The following is a 22,404-nucleotide window of genomic DNA, read 5'->3' as shown; positions in this document are numbered from 1 at the left end:
ATGTCGTCCGCATATAACGTTATAATATGGAGCTTGCCCTCTAGTGTTAGCCCGAACGTACTGTATCGAGACCGGAGTATGTCTGCTAGAGGTTCTAGCACGAGCGCGAAGAGTAATGGGGAGAGTGGGCATCCCTGTCTGGTGCCACCCAACAATTCCAGTATGTCTGTGAGGGATCCATTGACTCTTATCCTTGCGTAGGATCTTGTGTATAGTATCCGGATCCATCTTATGAATTTTGGACCAAACCCATAGTTCCGTAGTACTCCAATGAGAAAGGGCCAGGAGACTGTGTCAAACGCCTTCCTCATGTCAAGGGAGACAGCTATTCCCTGATTGGCGGGGGGGATCGTGGTTATTATTTGGTGATATCTTCTTATTTGTTGCTTTGGATCTACCCAATATAAAACCGGCCTGGTCCTCATGAACCATATATGGTATAAATCGGTTGAGTCTGGTCGCTAGTGTATTTGCTAGGATTTTGGCATCAGTATTAAGGACAGTGGTCGGTACGATCCATATTCTCCAGGAGGTTTCCCCTGATTTAAGCAAAAGTGTGATTATTGCTTCTCTAGTGGTTTCTGGGAGTTTGCCCTTATCCAGTGCTTCCGTCCAGACAGCATGCAGTCGGGGAGCTAGTAGCTGATTGAATTCTTTGTAGAATTCAGCTCCCAGCCCATCCGAGGCCGGGGCTTTCCCGTTGGGAAGAGCTTTTATTGCTGCACCTATTTCCACCACTGTTATAGGTTCTTCCAGCGATTCCCTAGTCACATCCGCTATAAGCGTTGTCGGTATCTGAGAAAGGTATTGTTCTATCTCAGCCTCTGTGACAGAACACTGGGGGAATGATTACATTATTTTCCGCGTCGGAAGTGGCCACGTCGCACGCCACATTGCAGGAGTCTGAGTGTGTGTCTGTAGGTGCAGCTTGACGCGGATACTGGATCCTTTGGGTGCGTTCCTCTAGTAGCAGGGAGCCGGAGGCAGTGACCCAGAGACGTGCGACGAGGTGAAGCGGGGCGCAGCTGTGGAGATCAGGACGGACGCCGCTCTGGAGTAGGGGCTGCGGAGGGCCGGAAGAGCCGAGAAGTAGATCCGAGCCGAGTCGATTTGAGGCTCAGACAGCTCCCATAGCTCCCGCAATCTGCCTATAACTTCTGGCTGGGACGCTGGGACGCGGATGTGTGCGGCAGAGGTGAGGCATTGCAAGCGGTGATCCGGGGGATTGAGCTGGGTTTTTCCTCGCCCTCGGCCCCTCCCACCCCTCCCCCCCCCTTGTACTTTGCCAAAAGGGACCCGGGGCTGAAACAGGGTCTGCGGAGGGCTGGGAGAGCCGAGAAGTGGATCGGAGCCGAGCCTAGTTGACTCGAGGCTCAGACAGCTCCCATAGCTCCCGCAAATTGCGCTGACGTGCGCGGCGGAGGTGAGGCATAGCGAGTGGTGATCCGGGGGATTGAGCAGGGATTCTCCTCGCCCTCGGCCCCTCTCGCAGCCCCCCCTTTTTTTTTTTTTTTTTTGTCAAAGGAACCTGGGCCGTAGTGCCCCTCCCCCCCCCCCCTCCATCTTTCCCCTCTTCCCTCTGCCTGGTGGTCTCTACTTTTGCTATCTGGCACACGTGTTCTGCCATTGCATTTAGCACAGTCGCCTGGAACTTTTGTACACCAGACGACAACCTCACAACGGGAACCTTTGTATATTCCCCATGCTCCCTTGCCTGCTTTGCCTGTATTCAGAACAACGGCATGATTAGTCAGAGGTAAGGGCAGATGCAACTTATAGACACAGGTCTTAGTCACTCACATATACTGGGGAAATCTTCGGATATTTGATTGAGCCTAGGACACAATTGTTGTGCATACTGATTGAAAGCTCTATTTGTGCCCTTACACTAACGGCGCTAATTATCTGAGGATTTGCTCAAATACCCCTAAGATACCCTGCTCGTGATCTCCAACGTTTTTGAAAGTGCCAAGGGAGCATTATATACTACCAGCAAAAGGCAATCTTACTGGATATATTGCCCACGGTTCATTCCCCTTTTACCCTGACCCGACAAGGAAGCGAAGGAACGGTATCACTATGCTAACTGTCAAGAAGTGTTCTGCCACGAGATACAACCTTCGGAATCAGAAGGGCAGAACCTCTACCACAGGGCCGAATAAGGGTAAGGGTACGAAACCGGTTCTGAAGGAAAGAGGAATTATTACTGATTTTTTTCCACCTCCGCCTACTCCAAATACCATAAGTCCATTGCTAAGCGAGGAGAAGGAGCCGAGCATTCACAGCAGAACAAACAACTCAGTGTGCCTAGGGGAGAGTATAATTGACAATAACTCACTGCTAGACCTCTGTCTGTCCATGCAGAGAGCCATGACTCCGCTACCGCGAAGCAACACAAGCAATCAAATCAATAGTTACCAGCACCAGACGATAACCTCACAACGGGAAGCGTTAGATAGATTATCCGCTTCCCCCAACCTGGATGTCCATTTAGACTCGCAGGAATCCGAAAACAACAGCGACCACAGAGAAGGCAGTACGAGCCTGGGGGATTTGCAAGCATCTGTCGCATCTTTACAATTTGCATTAAATATACTATTGAAGATGTGCGGGAAGATACTAGATGTCACCCTCGCAATCGCAACAAGCGATACCGAGAAAAACATTCCAAAGGAGACCGAGCCGGAACTCATCAATACTGACACGCATGTTGGCCCTGACTCTGGGACCCAGGACCCAAACACTACCAATAACTCGGAAATCTACCTCTCACGTAAACAGAGACGCCTGACAAAAAAGGCGATTGGAAGAAGAAAGCGTCAAATAGCAACAATTATACTACCAGACACAGCAGAGACAGTGGAGGAAATCTCGAGGCCAACAGTAGGTAGCACTCCCAAAAAAGGACAGAGGAAAGTCAAACGGAGAGCGGCACGGGCACGTAAACGTATTGCAGTAAAAGAAGGGAAGCTCACTAGCTGGCTTATTAATGACAAATGCAATACCTCTAAATTAACAGTGGCACTAGAACCAGAATCATCTCTATGCGAAAAAGAACAGGATACAAATGTATCCCAGAATAACACAAACAATATATCAGCTATCTCAATACCCCCGACCAACGAGCCTCAATTAATAACAGCATCACCAGTTGAGGACAAGGGCAATCTTATGGTACCTAGAGGCGGAAGAATCTGCCTGATTAAAAATCTCTATCAATCTAGTAACCACGACTGGATTACCAGATCAGCATTGATGACCAGATTGCATACCATTCCGCAGCTGAGAGTGCTACGATCTGAGGACTTTGTATTTGTCGAACCATTGGAAGTGACGAACTCAAGCACATCGGCCCTTCATTGTAAATTCTTAGCCACTGCAGAACTGTTGCGTAATTTCAAAACCAACTTGAGGGAAGTTGATCTGGAAATAGATGTTGATCCTAACATCACTGATCCACAGTGGCCGACCCAGATGCCAAGTCCAATTATGGAAGAAAGGACCATAGCACAGCCACCTAAAGATGACTCTGTACAGTTGGTAGACATACAGAAGGTTCTCAAATGGCTAATAGAGTCCCTACCAGGAACAACATCAAATCAATGAGATCAAACCATTATTTCTTGGAATTGCCGGGGATTCAGCCATCTACTATCGCCTGATGGCTCAATCCCCTTATTAATAGGCCATACCTGCATATGCTTACAAGAGACGTGGCTCACCTCCCGAGCCCTGCTAAATGGGTACACTATACACCAGGAATTAGCAAAAAAGGGACTAAGGGGAAGACCATATGGAGGCCTATTAATTGGCATCTTGCATCCGCTAAGATCTATCCGCATTTACACGAAAATGGATGAATTTGTATTAGCAGTGGAATTGGAGCTACCTGGCAAAGATAAAACGGAACATGTTCTCCTGGTTAATATATATAACCCATCTGAATCTTCTCAGAGCGAGATTATCCAGGAAGCTTGCCACGATTTGTTGATCAACTGGCTGACGGAGCCGAAGAAAAATATGGTAATCTTTGTTGGTGACTTTAATTGCCACTTAATTGGTGAGCCGAGCATCAGTAACAACCCCTTGCTGAAGAAAATAGGTAAATTGAAACATGGAAGCGTAAACACGGAGGGACAGCTGTGGTTTAATTTCTTTAAGTCATGGAACTTTGAATTATTAAACGGCAGAACCATTAGTGACTATCCGGGAAAACCAACATGGGGAAACTTTATCTCTAGTAGTACATTGGACTACATGTACGTAAGTCCTACCATGACCACCTGGGTCACAGATATGAAGATCAAGGATAATGATTGGAGCGACCACGCTACTCTTACACTCTCTTTCAATTATGTCACACAAATTACATCGCATAAACCTATTGGTGAGTTGAAGACGAATCATGCTCTCTCCAAGATACGGTGGTCTGACAACAACATTAAACGAGCCACAGAACATACAATCAACTATCCCAACCTGTGTCACACAGAACTCTTAGCCATGACCAGCAAGGAGATTGAAGAATGGATCGCAGCATTCTCAAACACCTATGCAGCAATTAAAACAAATATGCGGGCCCCTGAGGCCAAGACCACTAATATATTCGATATTGAAATTAGAGATGCCAAACGAACTCTAAGAGTTGACCTGAGGAAATTACGTAAAACTTCCATTACATCGTACAACTATCTGACTCTAAGCAAGAAGCTGAAAAATGCCTATAGAACATGGCTAAAGCAGAAACGCTATGCAATAAAATTGCTCAAATGGCAAACAACAGTCCAAACATTATGTACGGGGAACTCCCGAACCATATGGGGATTACTGAGCACGGCTTGTGGTGACACCAGTATCCCCTTAACCAATTCAATCGGCATTAGCCAATGGGAGGAATTCCTGAAAACCCGGAACGGCACGGACCAGGCAAAGCCACAGGAGAGGATGCCCCAGGATCTACCTTCGATCCCATTTAAAGTGTCAGTCGAATATCTGATAATTAGGATAAAAAAGCTCAAATCCTCAAGAGCTCCGGGACCCAACGGCTTAGCAAATGCCGTATTAAAGAGCAACCCGGAGTACTGGGCAGAGGTACTCGAGATCCTCTTTGAAAAGATTCTGAAGGAAGGCCAAATCCCCGAATCCTGGCAGACAGCAATCTTGAGTCCTGTATATAAGAGAGGCGACCGCACAGACCCTGGTAATTACCGTCTACTTTCTATGCTGGACTGCACGGGCAAGTTATTTGCAGCATATCTTCTACAAGAACTCCAAACATGGGCAGACAGAGAAAAGATCCTTGACTGTTTCCAATGTGGATTTAGAAGCGGATATTCTACTACACATAACCTGGTAGTAATGGATATTCTTTGTAACAAGGCCAGAACATCAGGCAATCCACCTTTATACGCCTTGTTCATAGATTTCAAGTCTGCCTTTGATCTAGTCCCCAGGGAACTACTATGGGCCAAACTTGAAAAATTGGGATGTCCCAAAGAAATACTACATTACCTCAAGTTATTGCACTACAATACCACAGTTTCCCTGAAGCTGGACGCTAAAGGGAATATGACTAATAAGATCAACCAAAACTGTGGCGTGAAACAAGGATGTGTTACGGCACCAATACTGTATAACCTGTTTGTTCACGATATACCTAAAGTACTATCATTGGAAAATAACTGCCCCCCTAAGATTGGATCCACCCACTGCGTAGTGCTAGCATATGCTGATGATTTAGTCATCTTGGACCACACTATCAGCGGCATTCGTAGATCAGCTGAGGCACTATGGTCCTATACTCAATCGAATGGGCTGGCTATTAATCTAAACAAAACACAGATGGTAATGTTCAGTTCCAAGAAGAAAGCAAGAATCGGTCTAAACATATATGGGACGACAATCAAATATACCCCATATTATAGATATCTGGGTGTCGAGGTTGAGCCCAAGGGGCACTATACCATTTGCAAACAAATCAGAATTACTAGAGCTGCCCAAGTAACAGCACTTATTTATCGTTTTTCTACATCTTATTGTGGCTATACCATCTGGGCAGCACGCCAACTATACCTTCAGGTCTTAACACCAATGATAATCTATGGCCTGGAGGCATTGCAATTGATAGACCTTGACTGGCTTCAAACCCTCGAAGGAAAATTTTGGAAAAAAATACTCGGTCTCCCGGGCTGTATCCCAATGGCCATTCTTAGATTAGAGCTCGGCCTTATTTCCTGGAAGTCTCTTGTACTCAGGAAAAGAGCCGAATTATATCTAAAAGTAACACCTGATACAGCCAATTTATTGTTAGTAGCGATTCATTGCGAAATCAATAAAGCATCTTCATATTCTTTTATGAAAAAGGACATCGTTAAATATCTTGAAGAGATTGGCTGGACCCAAAAACAACAAGTGGTCTCCACTCCTGTGCGGAGAGCGCTAGCCAAGAAATCTGAATTACACGATTGGATCAGCAATTTTGCCCACTTGGAAAATCTAAAGCGCTATAAATTTGTGCAATTCATGAATTACACTCTTAAGAAACCATTGCCATATCTGAATCTATGCCCTTCGCCACGGCTACGACGATTCATTCTTTTGCTAAGGATTGATCAGTTGCCTGTACTGGCCATAAGTGGGATTAAGAACAATCTCCCCTTACCTGAACGTTTCTGCAGGTTGTGTAAGGACAGAATGGAATCTGAAACGGGCAAACATGTTCTTACTAGATGTGTCGCTATGATAAAGGTCTACACAACATTTTACACAGATTTTGTCCATAACTTGGAACACGTTGGCAGCAATGAATTCTGGCAAAGAGCCGTTAACGCAAAGGGAAAAGGAATGAAATTATACATTGCTATGTACAATGTTTGGATGACTGTTGAGAAATCATTGGGCATAAACATATAGCGAACTGCCAATTCATGGATGTTCTCCTTCTTTTTTATTGTGGGAATGTTTTTATCAGGAAAAAACAGTTTATTAATTTGCCATCAGCAATTGCTCTCTGGACTTGAAGTCTTGAATATGTAAAAGAATTAATACTCATTCACTGGTGGATCACAGACACATTCATATATCCTCCTAACTCTGAATTCTGAATGTTACTCGTTTCTCTTCTTATTCTCAATTCTCTTTTCCTCTTCTGCTTATTTTCTCTCTTATGTTATTATTTTCTTCATTCATTTAATATGCTAGTATTTATCTTAAATGATCAATTGTTTTTTTTTTTTTTAAATGTAATTTTTTATGTCATGTGAAAAGCTTATAATAAGCTATAACACATTAATAATAAAATAAAAAAAAATAATAATAATTCTTTATAGAACGTGTAGAATGTTTCTTTCAGTTTCTCCTGATCTGTGGACATCGTGGCATCTGTTAGTTGAATACAATGTATGTTCGTGGGGCCTCTCTCCCCGCGCACCAATCTGGCTAATAGTTTCCCCAGGCGTTCCCCTTCTCCGAATCTACGCGCTGCCATGGGTCTGTCAAAGTATCGGATCTCTTTGTCTGCTGCTTCTCTAAACTCGTCTAGCTTGGTCTTTATTTCTGTACCCAGATGAGGGGAAGAGGATAGAGCATATTGCGTCTGCAGTGATGTTAGTTGTGCTTCTAACCTAGCCAGTCTAGCCCGAATGTCCTTGAGAATTCCCCCCTCTATGGATATCGACTGACCTCTTAAGCATACCTTAAATGCCTGCCATAGTGTAGCTTGACTAGATACTGAGTGTTCATTGATCTCAAAGTATTCCTGTATGTATTGCACCATAGAATCTCTAAATACTAGATCCGTTAGGGCCGCCGGTTTGAATCTCCAGTGTGGTCGGTCCCTGGTCTTGTCCGGGATTTGCAATGTCATCTGTATCGGAGAATGATCTGAATAGGGCCTAGGGTGTATATGTGTATCTGTTACCCATGCCATGCTGTCTGTGTCTATCAGCCATAGGTCAATTCTGGAGTGTGTGTCGTGGACGGTAGAGTAGTATGTGAATTCTTTCCTCTCTGGGTTTACTGTTCTCCAGACGTCCTTTAACTGTAGATCTGCCATGTGTGTAAGTATTGTCTGTGCTGCCCTGGTTAGTGTTCTATTTTGTGTCGATGAGCGATCTAATTGTACATCCAGAATTGCGTTGATGTCTCCCCCGCATAGCACCTGGGCCGTAGGGTATCTCACTAGCTTATCAAATACTGAGGTGTAAAAGTCTGGTAGGTCAATATTTGGCCCATATATATTGAGGAATACTATTTCCTTGTCGTAGTGTTTACCGTACAGCAAAACAAACCTCCCATCTGGGTCACATTCTGCCTTGATACAGACGAACGGCAGTGTTTTATGTATTAGTATTGCAGCCCCTCTCGCTCTGCTGGAGTAAGTTGTGAAATATTGGTGAGTCCCCCAGTTTGGTATCAGCTGTTCGCCCTCTCTGGGTCCTGTGTGGGTCTCTTGGAGGAAGATTATTTTAACGGCCTGTCTAAGATAGGCCATAATCTTCCTTTTCTTGATCTTGGAGCGCCGCCCCCTTACATTCCAACTCAGCACATTAATACCACCCTTGTCTATGGGGACAAGGGTGGTTTAGCCATTGTCTATGGGGAGCTTGTATGTGCCTTTACACCAATGTAGCACTGCTTTATGCTTAAGATGTTCTGTGCCTAGAACCTGTGTGCTTTTTGTGTTACCAACCTTCATCCCATAACAAGAACCCAACTTCCCCTTAACAGTCCCACCCCCTCTCTCTCAGTCCCCCAAACATCAACTGTGCCTTGAGTCCCCCCCTCCCCACCCCTCCCAACAACAACATGAGCACCTGCTACAGGGGGCGCTGCGGCGTCTCCAGTGCCAAAACCATTATCATGTATGGGCGTTACCTCCAGTTCAGGCTTGTTACTCTCATTTATTCTGACTTCTTCGGATGAATGCTTTCCATGTGATTTGAGTCCTGGGTTACATCCTCTGCAGTGTGGGGCTCCCAAGGGAGCCTAAGCCTTTGCCATTCCTTCCGCCTTCTTGTACGCCACGGTGGCTGAGTTGCCTTATGAGCGTTTTGATAGCTCTTCCTTCAGGTTTGTCCATTATTTGGGGGGATATGTGTCTCTATGAAGCTCGCAGCTTCTTCCAGGAATGTGAAGAAGTATGATTTATTTTGATGCTGAATTTTGAGCCTTGCAGGGTAGAGAATTGCATATTGTACTTGTCGCTCACGTAGCATTTTCTTGATTCCTGAGAATAGCTTTCTCTCCTGTTGAACCGCCAGGGTGAAGTCCGGAAAGATGCTTATAGTGTTGGCTTCCCATTTCAGCTCTTGTTTTTCCCTGGCTGTTTTTAGGATCAGGTCTCTATCCCTGTAGTTTAGATGGGCGCTATAATGGGTCTGGGGTATGCCCGGGTTTCAGCTTTGGAGCTAGTGACCTGTGTACTCTTTCCACCATAAACCCAGGCGACCAACCCGGCCCCCCCAGTAGTGTGCGCAGGAGGTCCTCCACTGCTTTCTCCATTGATCCCTTGAAAGCCTCCTCCGGCACCCCGATAATACGGACATTATTTCTTCAGGATCTTGCTTCCAAATCTTCACACTTGGATTTTACTGTCCCTAGCTTGATGGCCATCGTTGACACCGTTGTCTTCAGGGTTTCCATAGCGTCCTCCGTGCCTGATATTCTTGTCTCAGCCTCTGTCATGCGAGCCGTTGTTTTGTCAAGTTGCGTTTTTATACTTGCGACACTGGCCGTGATACCATCCAGCTTGTCTGTCAATGCTGCGAAACCCTGCTGCATAGTTTGGAAAACAGCCTGAGGATCCATCATGGAGGCAGAGGGAATCTGTTCCGCTTGCGCGGGCATTTCTCCCTCCCTTTCAGACTCGGCATCTTTCTGCATTGTGGTCGTAAACTTATCCATAGTCCCTCTACTCCGTTTATGGCCAACATTTTTGGGCATCGTTCTGGATCTGGGGCATGTATTCGGTGGAGTACCCCTTCCTATAGCTGCCTTCGCCAATTGCTTCGTAGTTCTGAGACCGGGTTAAGATGTACTTCCAGTATTCCCTCCATTCGGTGGTGGATTAAGCGGGGTAGGAGGGGGCCCCGCTTGGCTCCCCTCAACCCCCGTTCGCACGTCCCAGTGTTCTGTTGTATATGGTGGAGTGGTATATGTTCGTTGGGGTCGCAGCCTTCCGCGAGCCAAGTGGAAGGCCCCGCACCGGGTTCAGCCCAGGCCCAGGCCCGGCCCACCCTCACCGCCGTGGCCCGATGGGAGGGCGATTCCTCCCCTCACTTGTGTTGCTGCTGTGGTGTTGGCGTGTGGGGTCCGCAGGCACTCAGCGAGGACCGGGGCACCCGCGATTTTTTCCCTCCCTGAGCGCGCGGGCATGACCGTTACTGCCACCACTCGAGTTGTTCCGGCGCCGGGCTCCTGCCTTCCCTCCGCGGCAGGCGCACCTCTCCCCGCCTCGAGGTACTCCTGGGTCCACAACGCGGCTGTCGCTTCACCGTTCGGGCCCAATTTTCACGTGAGTTGTCCCGAGGTATAGTTACACGTTCTGTGTAAGAATCGCACCAAACCGGAGTGAATAAATGGATTATTTACGCTTTTCGGCCATGGATACTGCTGGAGCTCACACGGAAGCTGCCATTTCCGTCCGTGCGCAACAGCGCCCCCATGATGTCACCATGCTTAATAAATAAGGGTGGCTGACAGAACTCTAGACACACTCTCTCCTGAATTTCCAGCGCCTGCGTATCCTGACATTCCAGATCCACCTTTGCAAAATTCCAGACTCTACTGCAAGGCCAAAGCATAGCTGATCCTATCCCAGCATGGCAAAAGCATAGCTGATCCCCAGAAATCCCACTAAAAACCCCATTAAATCCCACTAACTTCAGGGAGAAAGTGCTGCTTGCTTGCCCCGCTTACCCGCTCCATCCCTCTGAGGCGTCGCTGTGCCGTGACCAGACCTTTGCCCAGCTTTCTTTTGCCAGGAGAGCCCGCTATCTGGTGACCCGAGCCTTTGAGTCCAGAACCCGGTTGGCTGTTCCTAATCCCAAATACAAGAGCGTATTGTGAGTATTTCCCCTCCCATAGCATAGCAGCCTATAGCCTACACCATCTTGATACTGTCTTTGTTTCTGAGTAATCCTATCCATACCCTGGTAACTTGTCCAAAACTGTTAGAATTCTCTGTGCACCCTATCCTTGTTTTTCAAGTGTTAGTGGAGTTCTTTCATTCACCTTATCTTATAACTCCTTAGCAATGTTTGGAATAATTTTAATTAATACCCACAAAGATCTGAACGTGGGGTGAAAGGGTTAAGTTGCAAATTAACCTGGGATCGTACCGTGTCTTTCCTTAACAATATAGTCTTAATAATCTTGTTTAAGTAAAACTTTTCCTTTCTTTCCAAACCGATTTTGCTCTTCTTAATTGCTTCATTTGACCAAAACTGAACCTCCTTTAACCTTGAAAATCTCATCCAGTTCTTCAGCTATAGTCACTCTTTCTCATTCATATTTTCCCTGTGCTGTGCATCTATCACCTTGCCCAAAAACCGCATTCCGATTTCTTTTTTTGAAATTTTTTATATTTCACCTGTTTTAAAAAAAAAAAACGTTTTGACATTTAAAACTGGAAAAAAAGTATAAATGCAACATTTCCACGTCTGACTTCAACTGCATCGTGTTCTTACTTTCAACTTACTTTTGAACTGAATGCCTTTGTTGATACCTTGCCTTGTGATTGCTAGGGGTTTATACATCACTGCTATTGTGAGAAATCCTATTTGCCTCATAGATTTATCCGCACATTAATTGTCAATTTCCGAGTGTCATTTTAGGCTGCCTAGTTTGTGAGGGAAGGTCGTATTTTGATCGTTTGCTGCCTCATATCCCTGACTAGCTGCTGCTTCTTTCTATCCACTCAGAATTCGATTAGTTGTGGGTTGAGGGACCATTGCAGGGGGAATTGCATTCCCACCAACCGGCCTGGTTCATGGTCCATTGGGACCCGGGGTTTGTAAAAGGGGGTGTGAGACGAGTTGTGTGCCATCTCAAATTCAATTCGTAGAAAATAAAGGGAAAGCATTCCTATTGTGCGCTACATCCTAGGCTAAGACCAAGGTTTGTCGCCTGATTGAAATCCTTAACAATAGGAGCTGGGACACAAACGCCAACATAAGGTGAGATGCCTTCAAGGCCACTATAAGGGGGGAATTCACTGCGCAGAAGGCCCAGAGGGAGAGACAGATGAACGCACTGGAGACCAATTACTAGGGGAGGTGGAGGAAACCCACCAAGATTTCTCAAAGGCTCCAACGAGGAAAGTAATGAAGTAGTACAGGGGGGCACTGGGACAGCTAGAGTTAGAGGATCAAAAAGGCAGAGGGCACCATGCTATTTATGAGGCAAAAGTATTACGCCAAGGCAAACAAGGCGGATACCCTCCTGGCCAGGCTGCTGAGGGAAGCGCAGGGGCAGAACACCATAGTGGCAGTGAGAGATGAAGGGAGCCAGAGACTCGCCCGAACTGAAGAAATACAGGAACGTATGGCAAGATATTATCAGCAGCTATACTCCTCGCAGAACCCGATAAACACAAAACAGGGAGAGTTCCTAGAGAAGATTCAACTCCCTGTGATTTTGTTAGAGGACTGGGTGTTACTGGACCAAGAAATCACAGAAGAAGTAGTACATAGGACAATCATTAGCCTGCCCCGAAATAAAGCGCTGGGCCCAGACGGCTATACAGCCGACTTTTACAAAACCTATGCAAACATACTATGCCCTCACTTAGCGCACATGTTCAACACGTTCAAAACCTCAGGGACCCTACGTGCAACAATGGAGGAAGCCAAAATCACACTCACCCCTAAGCCGGGAAAAGACCCGTTAGAATGCACCTCATATAGGCCCATTGCGCTCATCAATGTGGACGCGAAAATGTATACAAAAATGTATACAAAAATCCTGGTGAGGAGACTGGAAGGGCTGCTCCCTAAGCTGGTGCAGCCAGACCAATCTGGGTTCCTGGTATGGAGACATCTGGTGGAAAAGGCCCAAAAGACGTCCACTCCGGCAGTCCTCCTAGCTTTGGACACTGAAAGGGCTTTTGACCGGTGGAGTGGTCGGTTTTATTTAGAGTGATGGAAAAAATGGGCCTGGAGGATACCTTCCTTAAAATGGCGCGAGCAAATTATAGGAATCCCAAAGTGCGGCTGACAGTGAACGGCTCTATGTCACAAATAGTAGCGCTTGGAAGGGGCACCAAGCAGGGCTGCCTGCTCTTTCCCCTCCTGTACACAATTTACTTTGAGCGCCTGCTTCAAGCAATAAGGGAGGAGGAGAAAATACGGGGCATTCTCTTTGCAGGGGAACAGTACAAGGTGCCCGCATTTACCAGAGACATGCTTCTATCCCTTACGGACCCCAAAAAGTCAATAGAAGCCTGTGAAGATTTGCTCACTATATTCAGGGAGATTTCTTGAAAATAAACCTAGGCAAATCAGAATTGATGAATATAACACTGGGGAAAGAGGAAGCGAGGGAACTGAAATCTGGGACACCCTTTCAGTGGAGGCCGGCGCGGATAAAATATTTGGGGGTTGAAATCACTCCATCCCTGACAGGGTGGTATGAGACAAATTATCAGCCCTCACTCGGAGCAATTAAGCAGGATTATAGCAGATGGAAGAGCCGGAGGGTGTCCTGGATGAGCAGTATGACGGGTGTAAAAATGATCACACTAGCAAGGCTGCTCTACCTCTTCCAGGCAATCCCCATGAGGGTTCCCCAGGGGTTCTTATTGGGGAAGGCTACCAAAGACTTAGTGTGGGAAGGGAAGAGAGCAAGAATAGGTAAGCGGTTATTGATGACACCGAGGGGGATAGGAGGGCTCAGGTTTCCCAATTTCCAACAATATCACGAGGCAGCTACTCTTCGGGTGATAAGGGAATGGTTCGTGCAGGGGGAAACCAAACAATGGACTCAAATGGATGGGGCCGTGGTGCAACATGACCTGGGGGAGGTACTTTGGCTCCTGCGGCAGAGCAGGCGCAAGCATTTATACAAAACCGAAATTACCAAAACCCTCTAAGACACGTGGGACAAACTAGCTAAGCAGAAGGGCATTACATCACTCCGATCTTTAATAACAAGGACTTCACGCCGGGACTGGAAGGGGGGGTTGGATACAAGGGATGGAGGAAGGGAGGATGCAGAAAGGTTAAGAATGTTTGAGGGGGAAAGAGTGAAAACATTCCAGGAATGTAAATCGGACTTTGGGGTGGGGGAAGGCGAGAGACATATGTATTTTCTAATTCGGCACTGGGTGATGTGCGTGGGGTTCAAACAGGCTGCCACGCGGCAGCTGACTCCTTTCGAGAAATGTTACGAATGCCGGGTCCAAGGGCCTGATGGCAGGGCTACATAAGATAATAGGTGAAGCCGCCCCCAGGCAGAAATGGCCATATATGACCCGATGGGAGGAAATATTAGGCAAAGCGGTTAGGGAGGAGGAATGGGCGCGAGATTATGGAAGAAAATTCCGAAAGTGGCAAGGGTGGCACAACTTCAGGAAACCTGGTAGAAAATATTGTATGGGTGGCACAACATGCCGGTGCACCTCCACAGTTTATACCCAGAGGCCCCCTTGGAATGTTGGAGAGGGTGCAGGGAAGAGGGCAATTTAACCATAACGTAGTGTGTGTGTGTTTAAGGCCTAGAATACATACTGTATTTTGTATACATTCTTTTCTAAATTGAATTATTCTGTGTTTCATTGTGTTGACCCTGATCCCACTCACTCTCTCCTAAGAATAGCCTTAACTGATCTCTATTGCTACCTGGATTGAAATGTGGCTAATCTGTTTCCCTGTTCACTATAACTGAGGTGGTCTCTAAAAATCAGTCTACCAGGCCAGATTCTAGAACTCCATCTTAACAGTACCTGCCTTTTCTTTTTTTTCCTTTACATAATTTATGCGTTCCGTTCGTATCGCATACAGTACATGGGATGGTCTTAACATTAAAGTACTAAAACAACTTCATTATCAACACTACATGTTTACACTGTATAAAAATAAATCTATTGGCATTGTCGAGATGTTTTTAGGAGTTTAGGATGTGCATAGTTAAAACAGTTTAATTCATGAAAAACCTTTACTTGCTGACCTGTGGAAATAGGAAGATAATCTCACTTTGTCAGAATAAAGCACAGTGGAAACCAAGCTTGACACTGTTTATAGCTCACAATAGGCATTAATTTGAGAACCAAGGTTAGTGCTAGAATGGGTTCAACATTTCTCCAATGATACGGGTAAGCCCTGCAAAATGTATTGGAATTCCTTTCCATCTTATCCATACTAGATGAATGCATGCCTACTGTGGAGGCACTTAAGTGCATTTCATTCTCTAATTCTCTTTTGCAGTATGATCAGTTATACAGATGTGAATATTGAAGAGCATGTTTGCCCTATTTTTCGTGGATGTGCCATTTGTGTGACTGGTTTAAGCAGTCTGGACAGGAAAGAAGTGCAGCGTCTCACAGGCAAACACGGAGGTCAATATACAGGGCAGTTGAAGATGAATGAATGCACCCACCTCATTGTGCAAGAGGCTAAAGGTAAAACTTTGTGTTTCGTCTTCTAGTAGCATTTAGTGTAATCGTCCTAATGTGAATTGATGTAATAAAAAAGCATCACATTTTTTAACTCATATTTATATTGATAGTATATTTTTGCTGGTCTCCTACCCTTCTGTCTGACCGCATTACATACATAATTTTTGATGTACCCGTATGAGTGGTAATGAGTGCCTATAGTGATGTTAATACAAACTTCAGTGGAAGCTCTTAGCTTTTTATCCTTTCTGGGCCTCCCGCCTCGCTTCCACACCTCCCCCGACCAACACATGACAACCAAAACTCAACCATTCCTGTTCCCCCCCACAAGCCCATCTATACTTCACTTTGGCTCTCGCTCTGAAGTCTCTGTGAGTGGCTAACTCTCGCACCACTCAATATGTGGACTCTTGCTCCGAATGAACCCCCCCCACCCTTCTCACCTCCCTTTAGATGTATCAGCCATGTCTCCAAAGAGCATCCGTTGAACGGTCCACCCCTTATGGGGTGAGTGCTCACACCAACCCCAACAAATGTATTTTCCTCGGGCTCCATGCAGCATGTGAGTCCATTTGTAGACATTGCAGGACAATATCACGGCCTGACAAACTTTTGGTGGTCCCTTTGAATCCAATAGGTCACCAACTCTGGGGCAACAAAGTTCCAAATCTTACCAATCAATTCATGTTCTGTGGGGGCATCTTTCTGTTTCCATTTGTGCGTCACCACTAGCATCGCCACCCCCAACAGAATGATGTATGCCTTTCTTTTAGCTTTTGAGTGTAGAATCTCCAGAAAAGAGAGGGAGGGGATGGTGTAAGAGAGATAGCAGGAGAGGGGAAAAACAAAGTTTTTGAGGGATTAAGATGTGGGAAGACATCCAGTTATGAACAGTTAAGACAGTTAGAGACAGTGTAGTGCAAAGCAAAATCGAAGGAAGAGAAGGAGAGAAAGCTATGGGTGTCATCAGTGTAAAAGTGGAAGGAGAGATGGTAAGAGAAGATAAGGGTACAAAGAGGAGCAGTATAGAGAGACAAATACCGAGCCTTGGGGGACACCATAGAGAAGAGGGAGGGGCTGAGGAAGAAGAGTGTCCAGCCCAAGTGACAGAATAAGTCTACTGTAAAAGATAAGAGCGAAACTATTCAAGAACAGACCCAGAAATACCTAAAGTATTAAAAGAGGAGATGAGAAGAGAGTGGTCCACAGTGTCAATCCCCACAGACCGATCAGGAAGAATAAGAATAGAAGAAAGCTTGGAGTGGCGGGCTGTGAGAAGAGAATTAGAAACATGAACAGCGTTTTCGGTGGAGTGAGACTGGCAGAAACCAAACTGCTAGGGTGTAAGAATTGAATGGAGACTCAAGTAACTGGTTACCTTGTTATATGCGGTTTGTTTACGAATTTTAGAGAGAAAGGGTAGAAGAGAAATACAATGGAAATTTCCCGGGAAAGACCGATCAAGTGAAGGTTTCTTCAGAATAGGGAGAATGAGATCATGCTTAAAAGCCGCAGGAAAACAAGAATATGCAAAAGAGGCATTAAGAGAAGTAAGATGAGGAAGAAGATCTGCATATACTTGAGAAATAGGAGAGGAAGGAAGAGGGTCTGAAGGAGAAATAGTAGGATGAGCACAAGTTAACAGGTGAAGTGTCAAGATCTGTAAGAGGAGAAAACATGCAAAACAGTTAGGTGATGGAGGAAGAGGGGCAGAGGGAAAGGAAGAGGGAGTAATAGCAAAGCGTAGATTAGCTACTTAAGACATAAAGTAATTTGCAAAATCAGAGGAAGGTAAGGGGTGAGAATGCATAGGGATCAGGGGATTTTGGAGATAGGATACTGTGCTGAAACTGATGGAGACGACGAGTGTGGTGAGATGGAGAAAGTGTACGTTCAGAGAAGTAAGATTTCTTATTAATAACTACGGCAGAATCAAAATAAGAGGTAGAGCATTGCGAGTGTAGCAAGATGGGAAGGGGAGTGAGAGTTTTTCCAGAACCACTCAGCTTTACGCAAGCTATGTCAAAGGGAAAAGACTACAAGTGAGCCAAGGCTGCAAAGTTTTAACAAGTTGGGGAGAAAGGATGTTAACGAAAAGTAGAGCCCAAAACTGATTGTACAGAAGAATGTAGGGTACTGGTATCTAAGTCAGGATAGAGGGTGGAGAAGAGCGAAATTGGAGGAAGGAAAGAGCACACTGATGGGAGGCAGGATGGGGATTCAAAAGAAGAAAGATTACGACGCATAAAGGAGGAGGAACAGAAAGGAAGGGAAGGAGAAGGGGAGAAAGAAGTGATCCGAAGCATAAAAAGGGGAAGAGGAGACCAGAGAGAAAGGGGAAAAAGAAGAGAAGTTTAAGTCCAGGCAGGAGCCAGACGAGGGAGAAGAAAGAAAGTGCAAGTGATAAGTCAGCAATAGAGGACTCCTGCTGAAAGCTCCCCTTTCCCTACCTGGCGAGAACTGGGGATTCCTTGACAAAGACGTCAGCAGCGAGGGCAAGGTGGTCAAGTTCACCCGCTGCACCAGCACATCCAATGATTCCCCCGCCAGGGCCGCTATCCAGCTTAGATACATATTTGATGCCTGTCCCCCTTAAGTTGTGTGAGAAACCAAAAAGTGTCTCACTTGCTAGTCCCCGGGGATCTCTCTCTTAGGTGGCCAAGGCATGGCCATCGCCTTTGAATCCAGACCCTGGGGGTGGACCAGTGCAGGAGGATCACGTGGGTGAGGGATCTTCGAAAGAGTGGGGCGAGGCAACCAATGGTGAGATGCAGTATCCCCCCCCCCTTTCCCATGCCCAAACCCCATCCTATTTTTTGGGATTCTCCAACGTCCCAACTCCCCCCACCTCCCCTTTTCTACATAAACACTGGACGGAGGAAGAGAACGACTGAGAGTAAAGAGGCTAACCCGTACATGGCTCATTGGACATGTCCTGTTAATCAAGTCAGGCACTTGACCATAATCACATACATCTGATACCTGTTAGCTCCCGCCACACCGATAAAAGGTGGAATATAGAGACACACTATGACCAAGGCGAGACGCAAGAAGGAGCAGGTCTTCCTGAGCAAATGCGAGCTCACTGCAGCAGAATGACCGATCGAAGGACTGGAGCGGTGATAGAGAGCCCCCGAAGATCCCTGCAGGAGGTCATTGCCTCCGGGAAACCGTGACGGTTACTCAGAGAAAGCCAAAACCCAGACATGAAGAAGCCTGCTTTGTGTTTCAAGGATGCCAACGATGCTTCCGTGTGAACAGCAGAGTTGGGAAGGCGAGGCCATCAGAGTCCAATCAAAGCCACAGAGAAAAGAAAAGAATGTAAAGGAATGGACACAACCGTTGGGTTAGCGAAAGACATGCAAGGCTGGTTTGTGTCAAGGAAAGTTTGAAGCTTCAACAGTGTATCTTACAATTGAAGGTTGTGCACCTGCTAATGAGACAAGAAAGAAAGCAAATCAGTAGTGAACTTTAAAGATCCCGATAACTGTGAAGCCAGTGATAGAGAGTATCTGAGTGGTCTGGCGAAAGGAAGTAGCCTACTCGTAAGTCTCCATGAGATGTGTAATGCCTTGTTAAAAAGCGACAAAGTGAACAAACTTTGAACAACCCTGTTAAAAAAGGGAAGCTGAATGAGTGATTGCTTTATTTAAGAGAAAATATCTCTTTGAACTTTGTATATTGTGTCATGGAATTGCAGAGATCAAGAGACAGTGGGCCAAATACCAGAAGGGGGAGAGAACGTAAAGGTCGAAGTGGTCCTGCAGAGGTCTCCGACATCCGTCAAAGGTCCGAGCCTGACCGAGGGAGACCTGGAACATGAAATAAGATAGAGGAAGGGAACCCCTAACGAATGTGGATAAAGTTTGGGGAAGGGAACCCCTGCAAGTGCTGTGAGTGCGAGGTCCGTGCCTGACCGAGGGAGACCTACGTGGCGTTGAATCGGGTACTTTTTTTGTTGAAAGGTCCCAGCCCGACAGACTATGTGAACTTTTGTTGAACTGTGAAAGAATTTCTGGCAAACTGCAATAAGTGAATTTAACGTTGAAGTCCAAGCGGGCCTCGACCCACGTTTTGAACTGCCTTTTTTTTTTTGATAACCTGAGACAGTGTCATTGTGCTTATGAAGGCCCGCCTTAATTCATGCTGTCCAACGTGGGGAGGAGAGCCGACTCAGCCACCTTGATCTTCTATGTTATAACACTGACTTTCATTTGCATACATATTCCCCTTTACCCACTTTTTGTATACGAGATAGGGCAGGCATTAGGTTTCGTTAGTATAGGCCATTTTGATTTGACATAGACTGATTAGGACTGTGTTTTCCTTATTATTAGATGGTCGAAACTATTCCCATCATAGCTATAGGGCAAAGTAGGAGTTTTTTTTCCAAACCCCAAGAATTGAATAAAGGTTTTGAAACTTGTACCTCTCGTGACAGTGTCATACTTGTGATACCATGCCTCCCTTACAGTTGCCATAATACCTCTTTCAGTGGCGAGCCCACAACTGCTTTGTCCATCCTACACCAGACTTTTGTGCGATCGCCCGTGAACCATTCCCGGATCACTTTGATGTGACCCACGAGGTAGTAGAAGCAGATGTTTGGCGCTCCCAAACCTCCCTTGCTTTTGGGGGCCATTAGCAGCTGGATAGCTACCCTGGGTTTTGGTTCCAAATAAATGACTGCATGTGTTTTTGAAGGGTCCTGAAGAAACCCTGGGGAACCGCCACTGGTGGGGCTATGAAGTAATATAGAATTTCTGGCAAAATCACAACTTTAAGGATATTTATCCTCGCCAGCCAAGATGTAGACCAGGGTCCCCAGTCAGCCAACAATTGATCCAGCTTTTCCGCTACAGGCGGAGAGTTGGCTCGGGAAAGAGAGTCCAGCGAGCTGGTGATCTGCATCCCCAGGTATCTAATGCCGACTTCTGCCCAGCTATAGGTTACCGCACCTTGCAATTCCTGAACTTTGTCCGATGGAGCAGTCAAATGTAACAGTTCCGACTTGTGGTCATTGATTTCTAACCTTGCCACCTCCCCAAAGAGATTTAAGTTCCCACAAAATCCCTGGGAGTGTTGTGTCGGGCTCTTTGATCATGAGGAGCATATCTTCAGCGAACGCTGCGACTTTATGTTCATGTTGCTGGTGGTCTAGCAGACTTCCTGGTCTTTTTATCGGACGGGTTGAGGTTGGCGGTTAAGATGGACTCCCAAAATCTACCCACATGGTTGATTTTGGGAGTCCCTGGTGAACAGGGAGACACTGCGATTTTAGCCAAACCCTAAGGTAAGGTAGTGGAGCAGCACGGCTTACACTCAGGAATGCTTTGAGAGTTGTCTAGGGCTACAGTGAGTCCAAACGGAACAACACCAATAATTCCAGTGAGACCCTTGCTAGGGAGAATTTTCATTTTGTGTGTAATCTCCCCACTTGGTGAGTTCCCCAACACTTTTTGCTGGGCTATTGCATATTTTTCTAACTCTCCTGAACATTTTTCCTCACTCACCCATTCTTTTTATGTGATTCTGGGACCCTTTTGGTTATCTTTGATGAAGTCTGCTTTCCTCCATCTTTTTGAGGCGTCTGTATTTTACTGTTGCAGAACTCAGCACCTTCTGTTCAGTGTTGCTGGAAGCTCCTCTGGCGTTCCATGTTTGTTTTTTTTATTTTCCTGTATCTTACCAGGATAGGGTGACTGTTTTTTCCTACCTATGCTTTTCTTTTGATAGGTCAGCCCACCCCGCCTTATGTGGAGGGCTGAGAGAATACACTGTATTTCTTTTCTCACTTCTCCTGTAACTTTCTAGTTGCAGTGGCAAGTCTATCTGAATGGTTGGTGGCAGTGGATCTCTTCTATCAACTTTTCGTGATTTGTACACGCAGGCTGCTGTCGCAGCTGCAGTAAAGGACACATGGGTCATCATTGACCTAAAACGGCGGCTGTCCTCCCTTTTCACTAATACACGATGGCTTGCCGTTTTGTGAGCCTTTCTCTGCTAACCTGGTTGGGGGGGCTGTGCTGGGGGGGCGGGGAGTCCTGCTCACATGGGAGGGGTGGGGGGGGAGTTGGTGTTTGTGTGTGTGAGAGTGTGAGACAGGAAGCTGTGGGGACACTGAAACTCCTCAGGCCTTTGTCCTCCAATGTGTCTGCTTGGATCTAGTTCTAGATGGGTGCCTGGCTGGGACAACCACCACCCAAAGTTTGAGTGTGGCATGCCTGCTGATTGGCCGGGTTCCTGTATAAAAGGTGATGCTGAAGCTAGAGTCCGACCACTTGAAGAACCATTCCGAAGATCCAGACTGGACGACTTCCTCCCTTGGACTCGTGGGTCTAACCAGTCTCGAGACCAGCTACAGCTTGAGCCATCCCACAAAGTGCTGCAACCTTACAGGCCTGCAATACCTGAATACCTTGGCACGTCTGGCACTGCTGTGGTGCATCTTCTCATCGAGCATGGTTCCAGCTGTAAACTTGTGGGCATCTCTTTGGGCCTACACGACATCCTGATCTGATATTCTCAATTGCTAAAATATCCTCTGATACTGTGCGATGCGCCTCAAAGAACCATGCTGACTCGGTTAGTAAACCCAAACTTCTTTTTAGTGATGATTTACAGATAGATTGGCTGTAGATTCTTTAAAAAAGTATTTTGGGCCTACCGGGTTCACCGAGTGGTTTGTCGCTAGGGCCGGCCCTGTCTCTTGTTTTCCCCAGTCGTTCCCACTTCCTTAGTCCCGTCATCCTTAATGGGGATGTTAGTGCTTGCCAACGGTAACACCTGGC

At 46.2% G+C, this 22,404-nt stretch overlaps 1 protein-coding gene across 2 annotated transcripts in view; it reads left to right on the top strand.

The window, feature by feature from the left end:
- The window catches only part of TOPBP1 (DNA topoisomerase II binding protein 1), a 1,370,800-nt gene that overhangs the window by 112,960 nt on the left and 1,235,436 nt on the right, over nt 1–22,404 (top strand). For both annotated transcript variants that reach the window (XM_069648712.1, XM_069648711.1), the window contains exon 6: nt 15,423–15,616. In XM_069648712.1, coding sequence (XP_069504813.1) covers nt 15,423–15,616 — 194 coding nt within the window. The remainder of the gene's footprint in view (nt 1–15,422; nt 15,617–22,404) is intronic.

This window comes from Ambystoma mexicanum, chromosome 2q (genome assembly GCF_040938575.1).
Source record: "Ambystoma mexicanum isolate Mex_15411 chromosome 2q, UKY_AmexF1_1, whole genome shotgun sequence".
Taxonomy (NCBI): domain Eukaryota; kingdom Metazoa; phylum Chordata; class Amphibia; order Caudata; family Ambystomatidae; genus Ambystoma; species Ambystoma mexicanum.
Note: the sequence above shows the minus strand (reverse complement) of the source record. Positions and strands in the feature narration are given on the sequence as shown.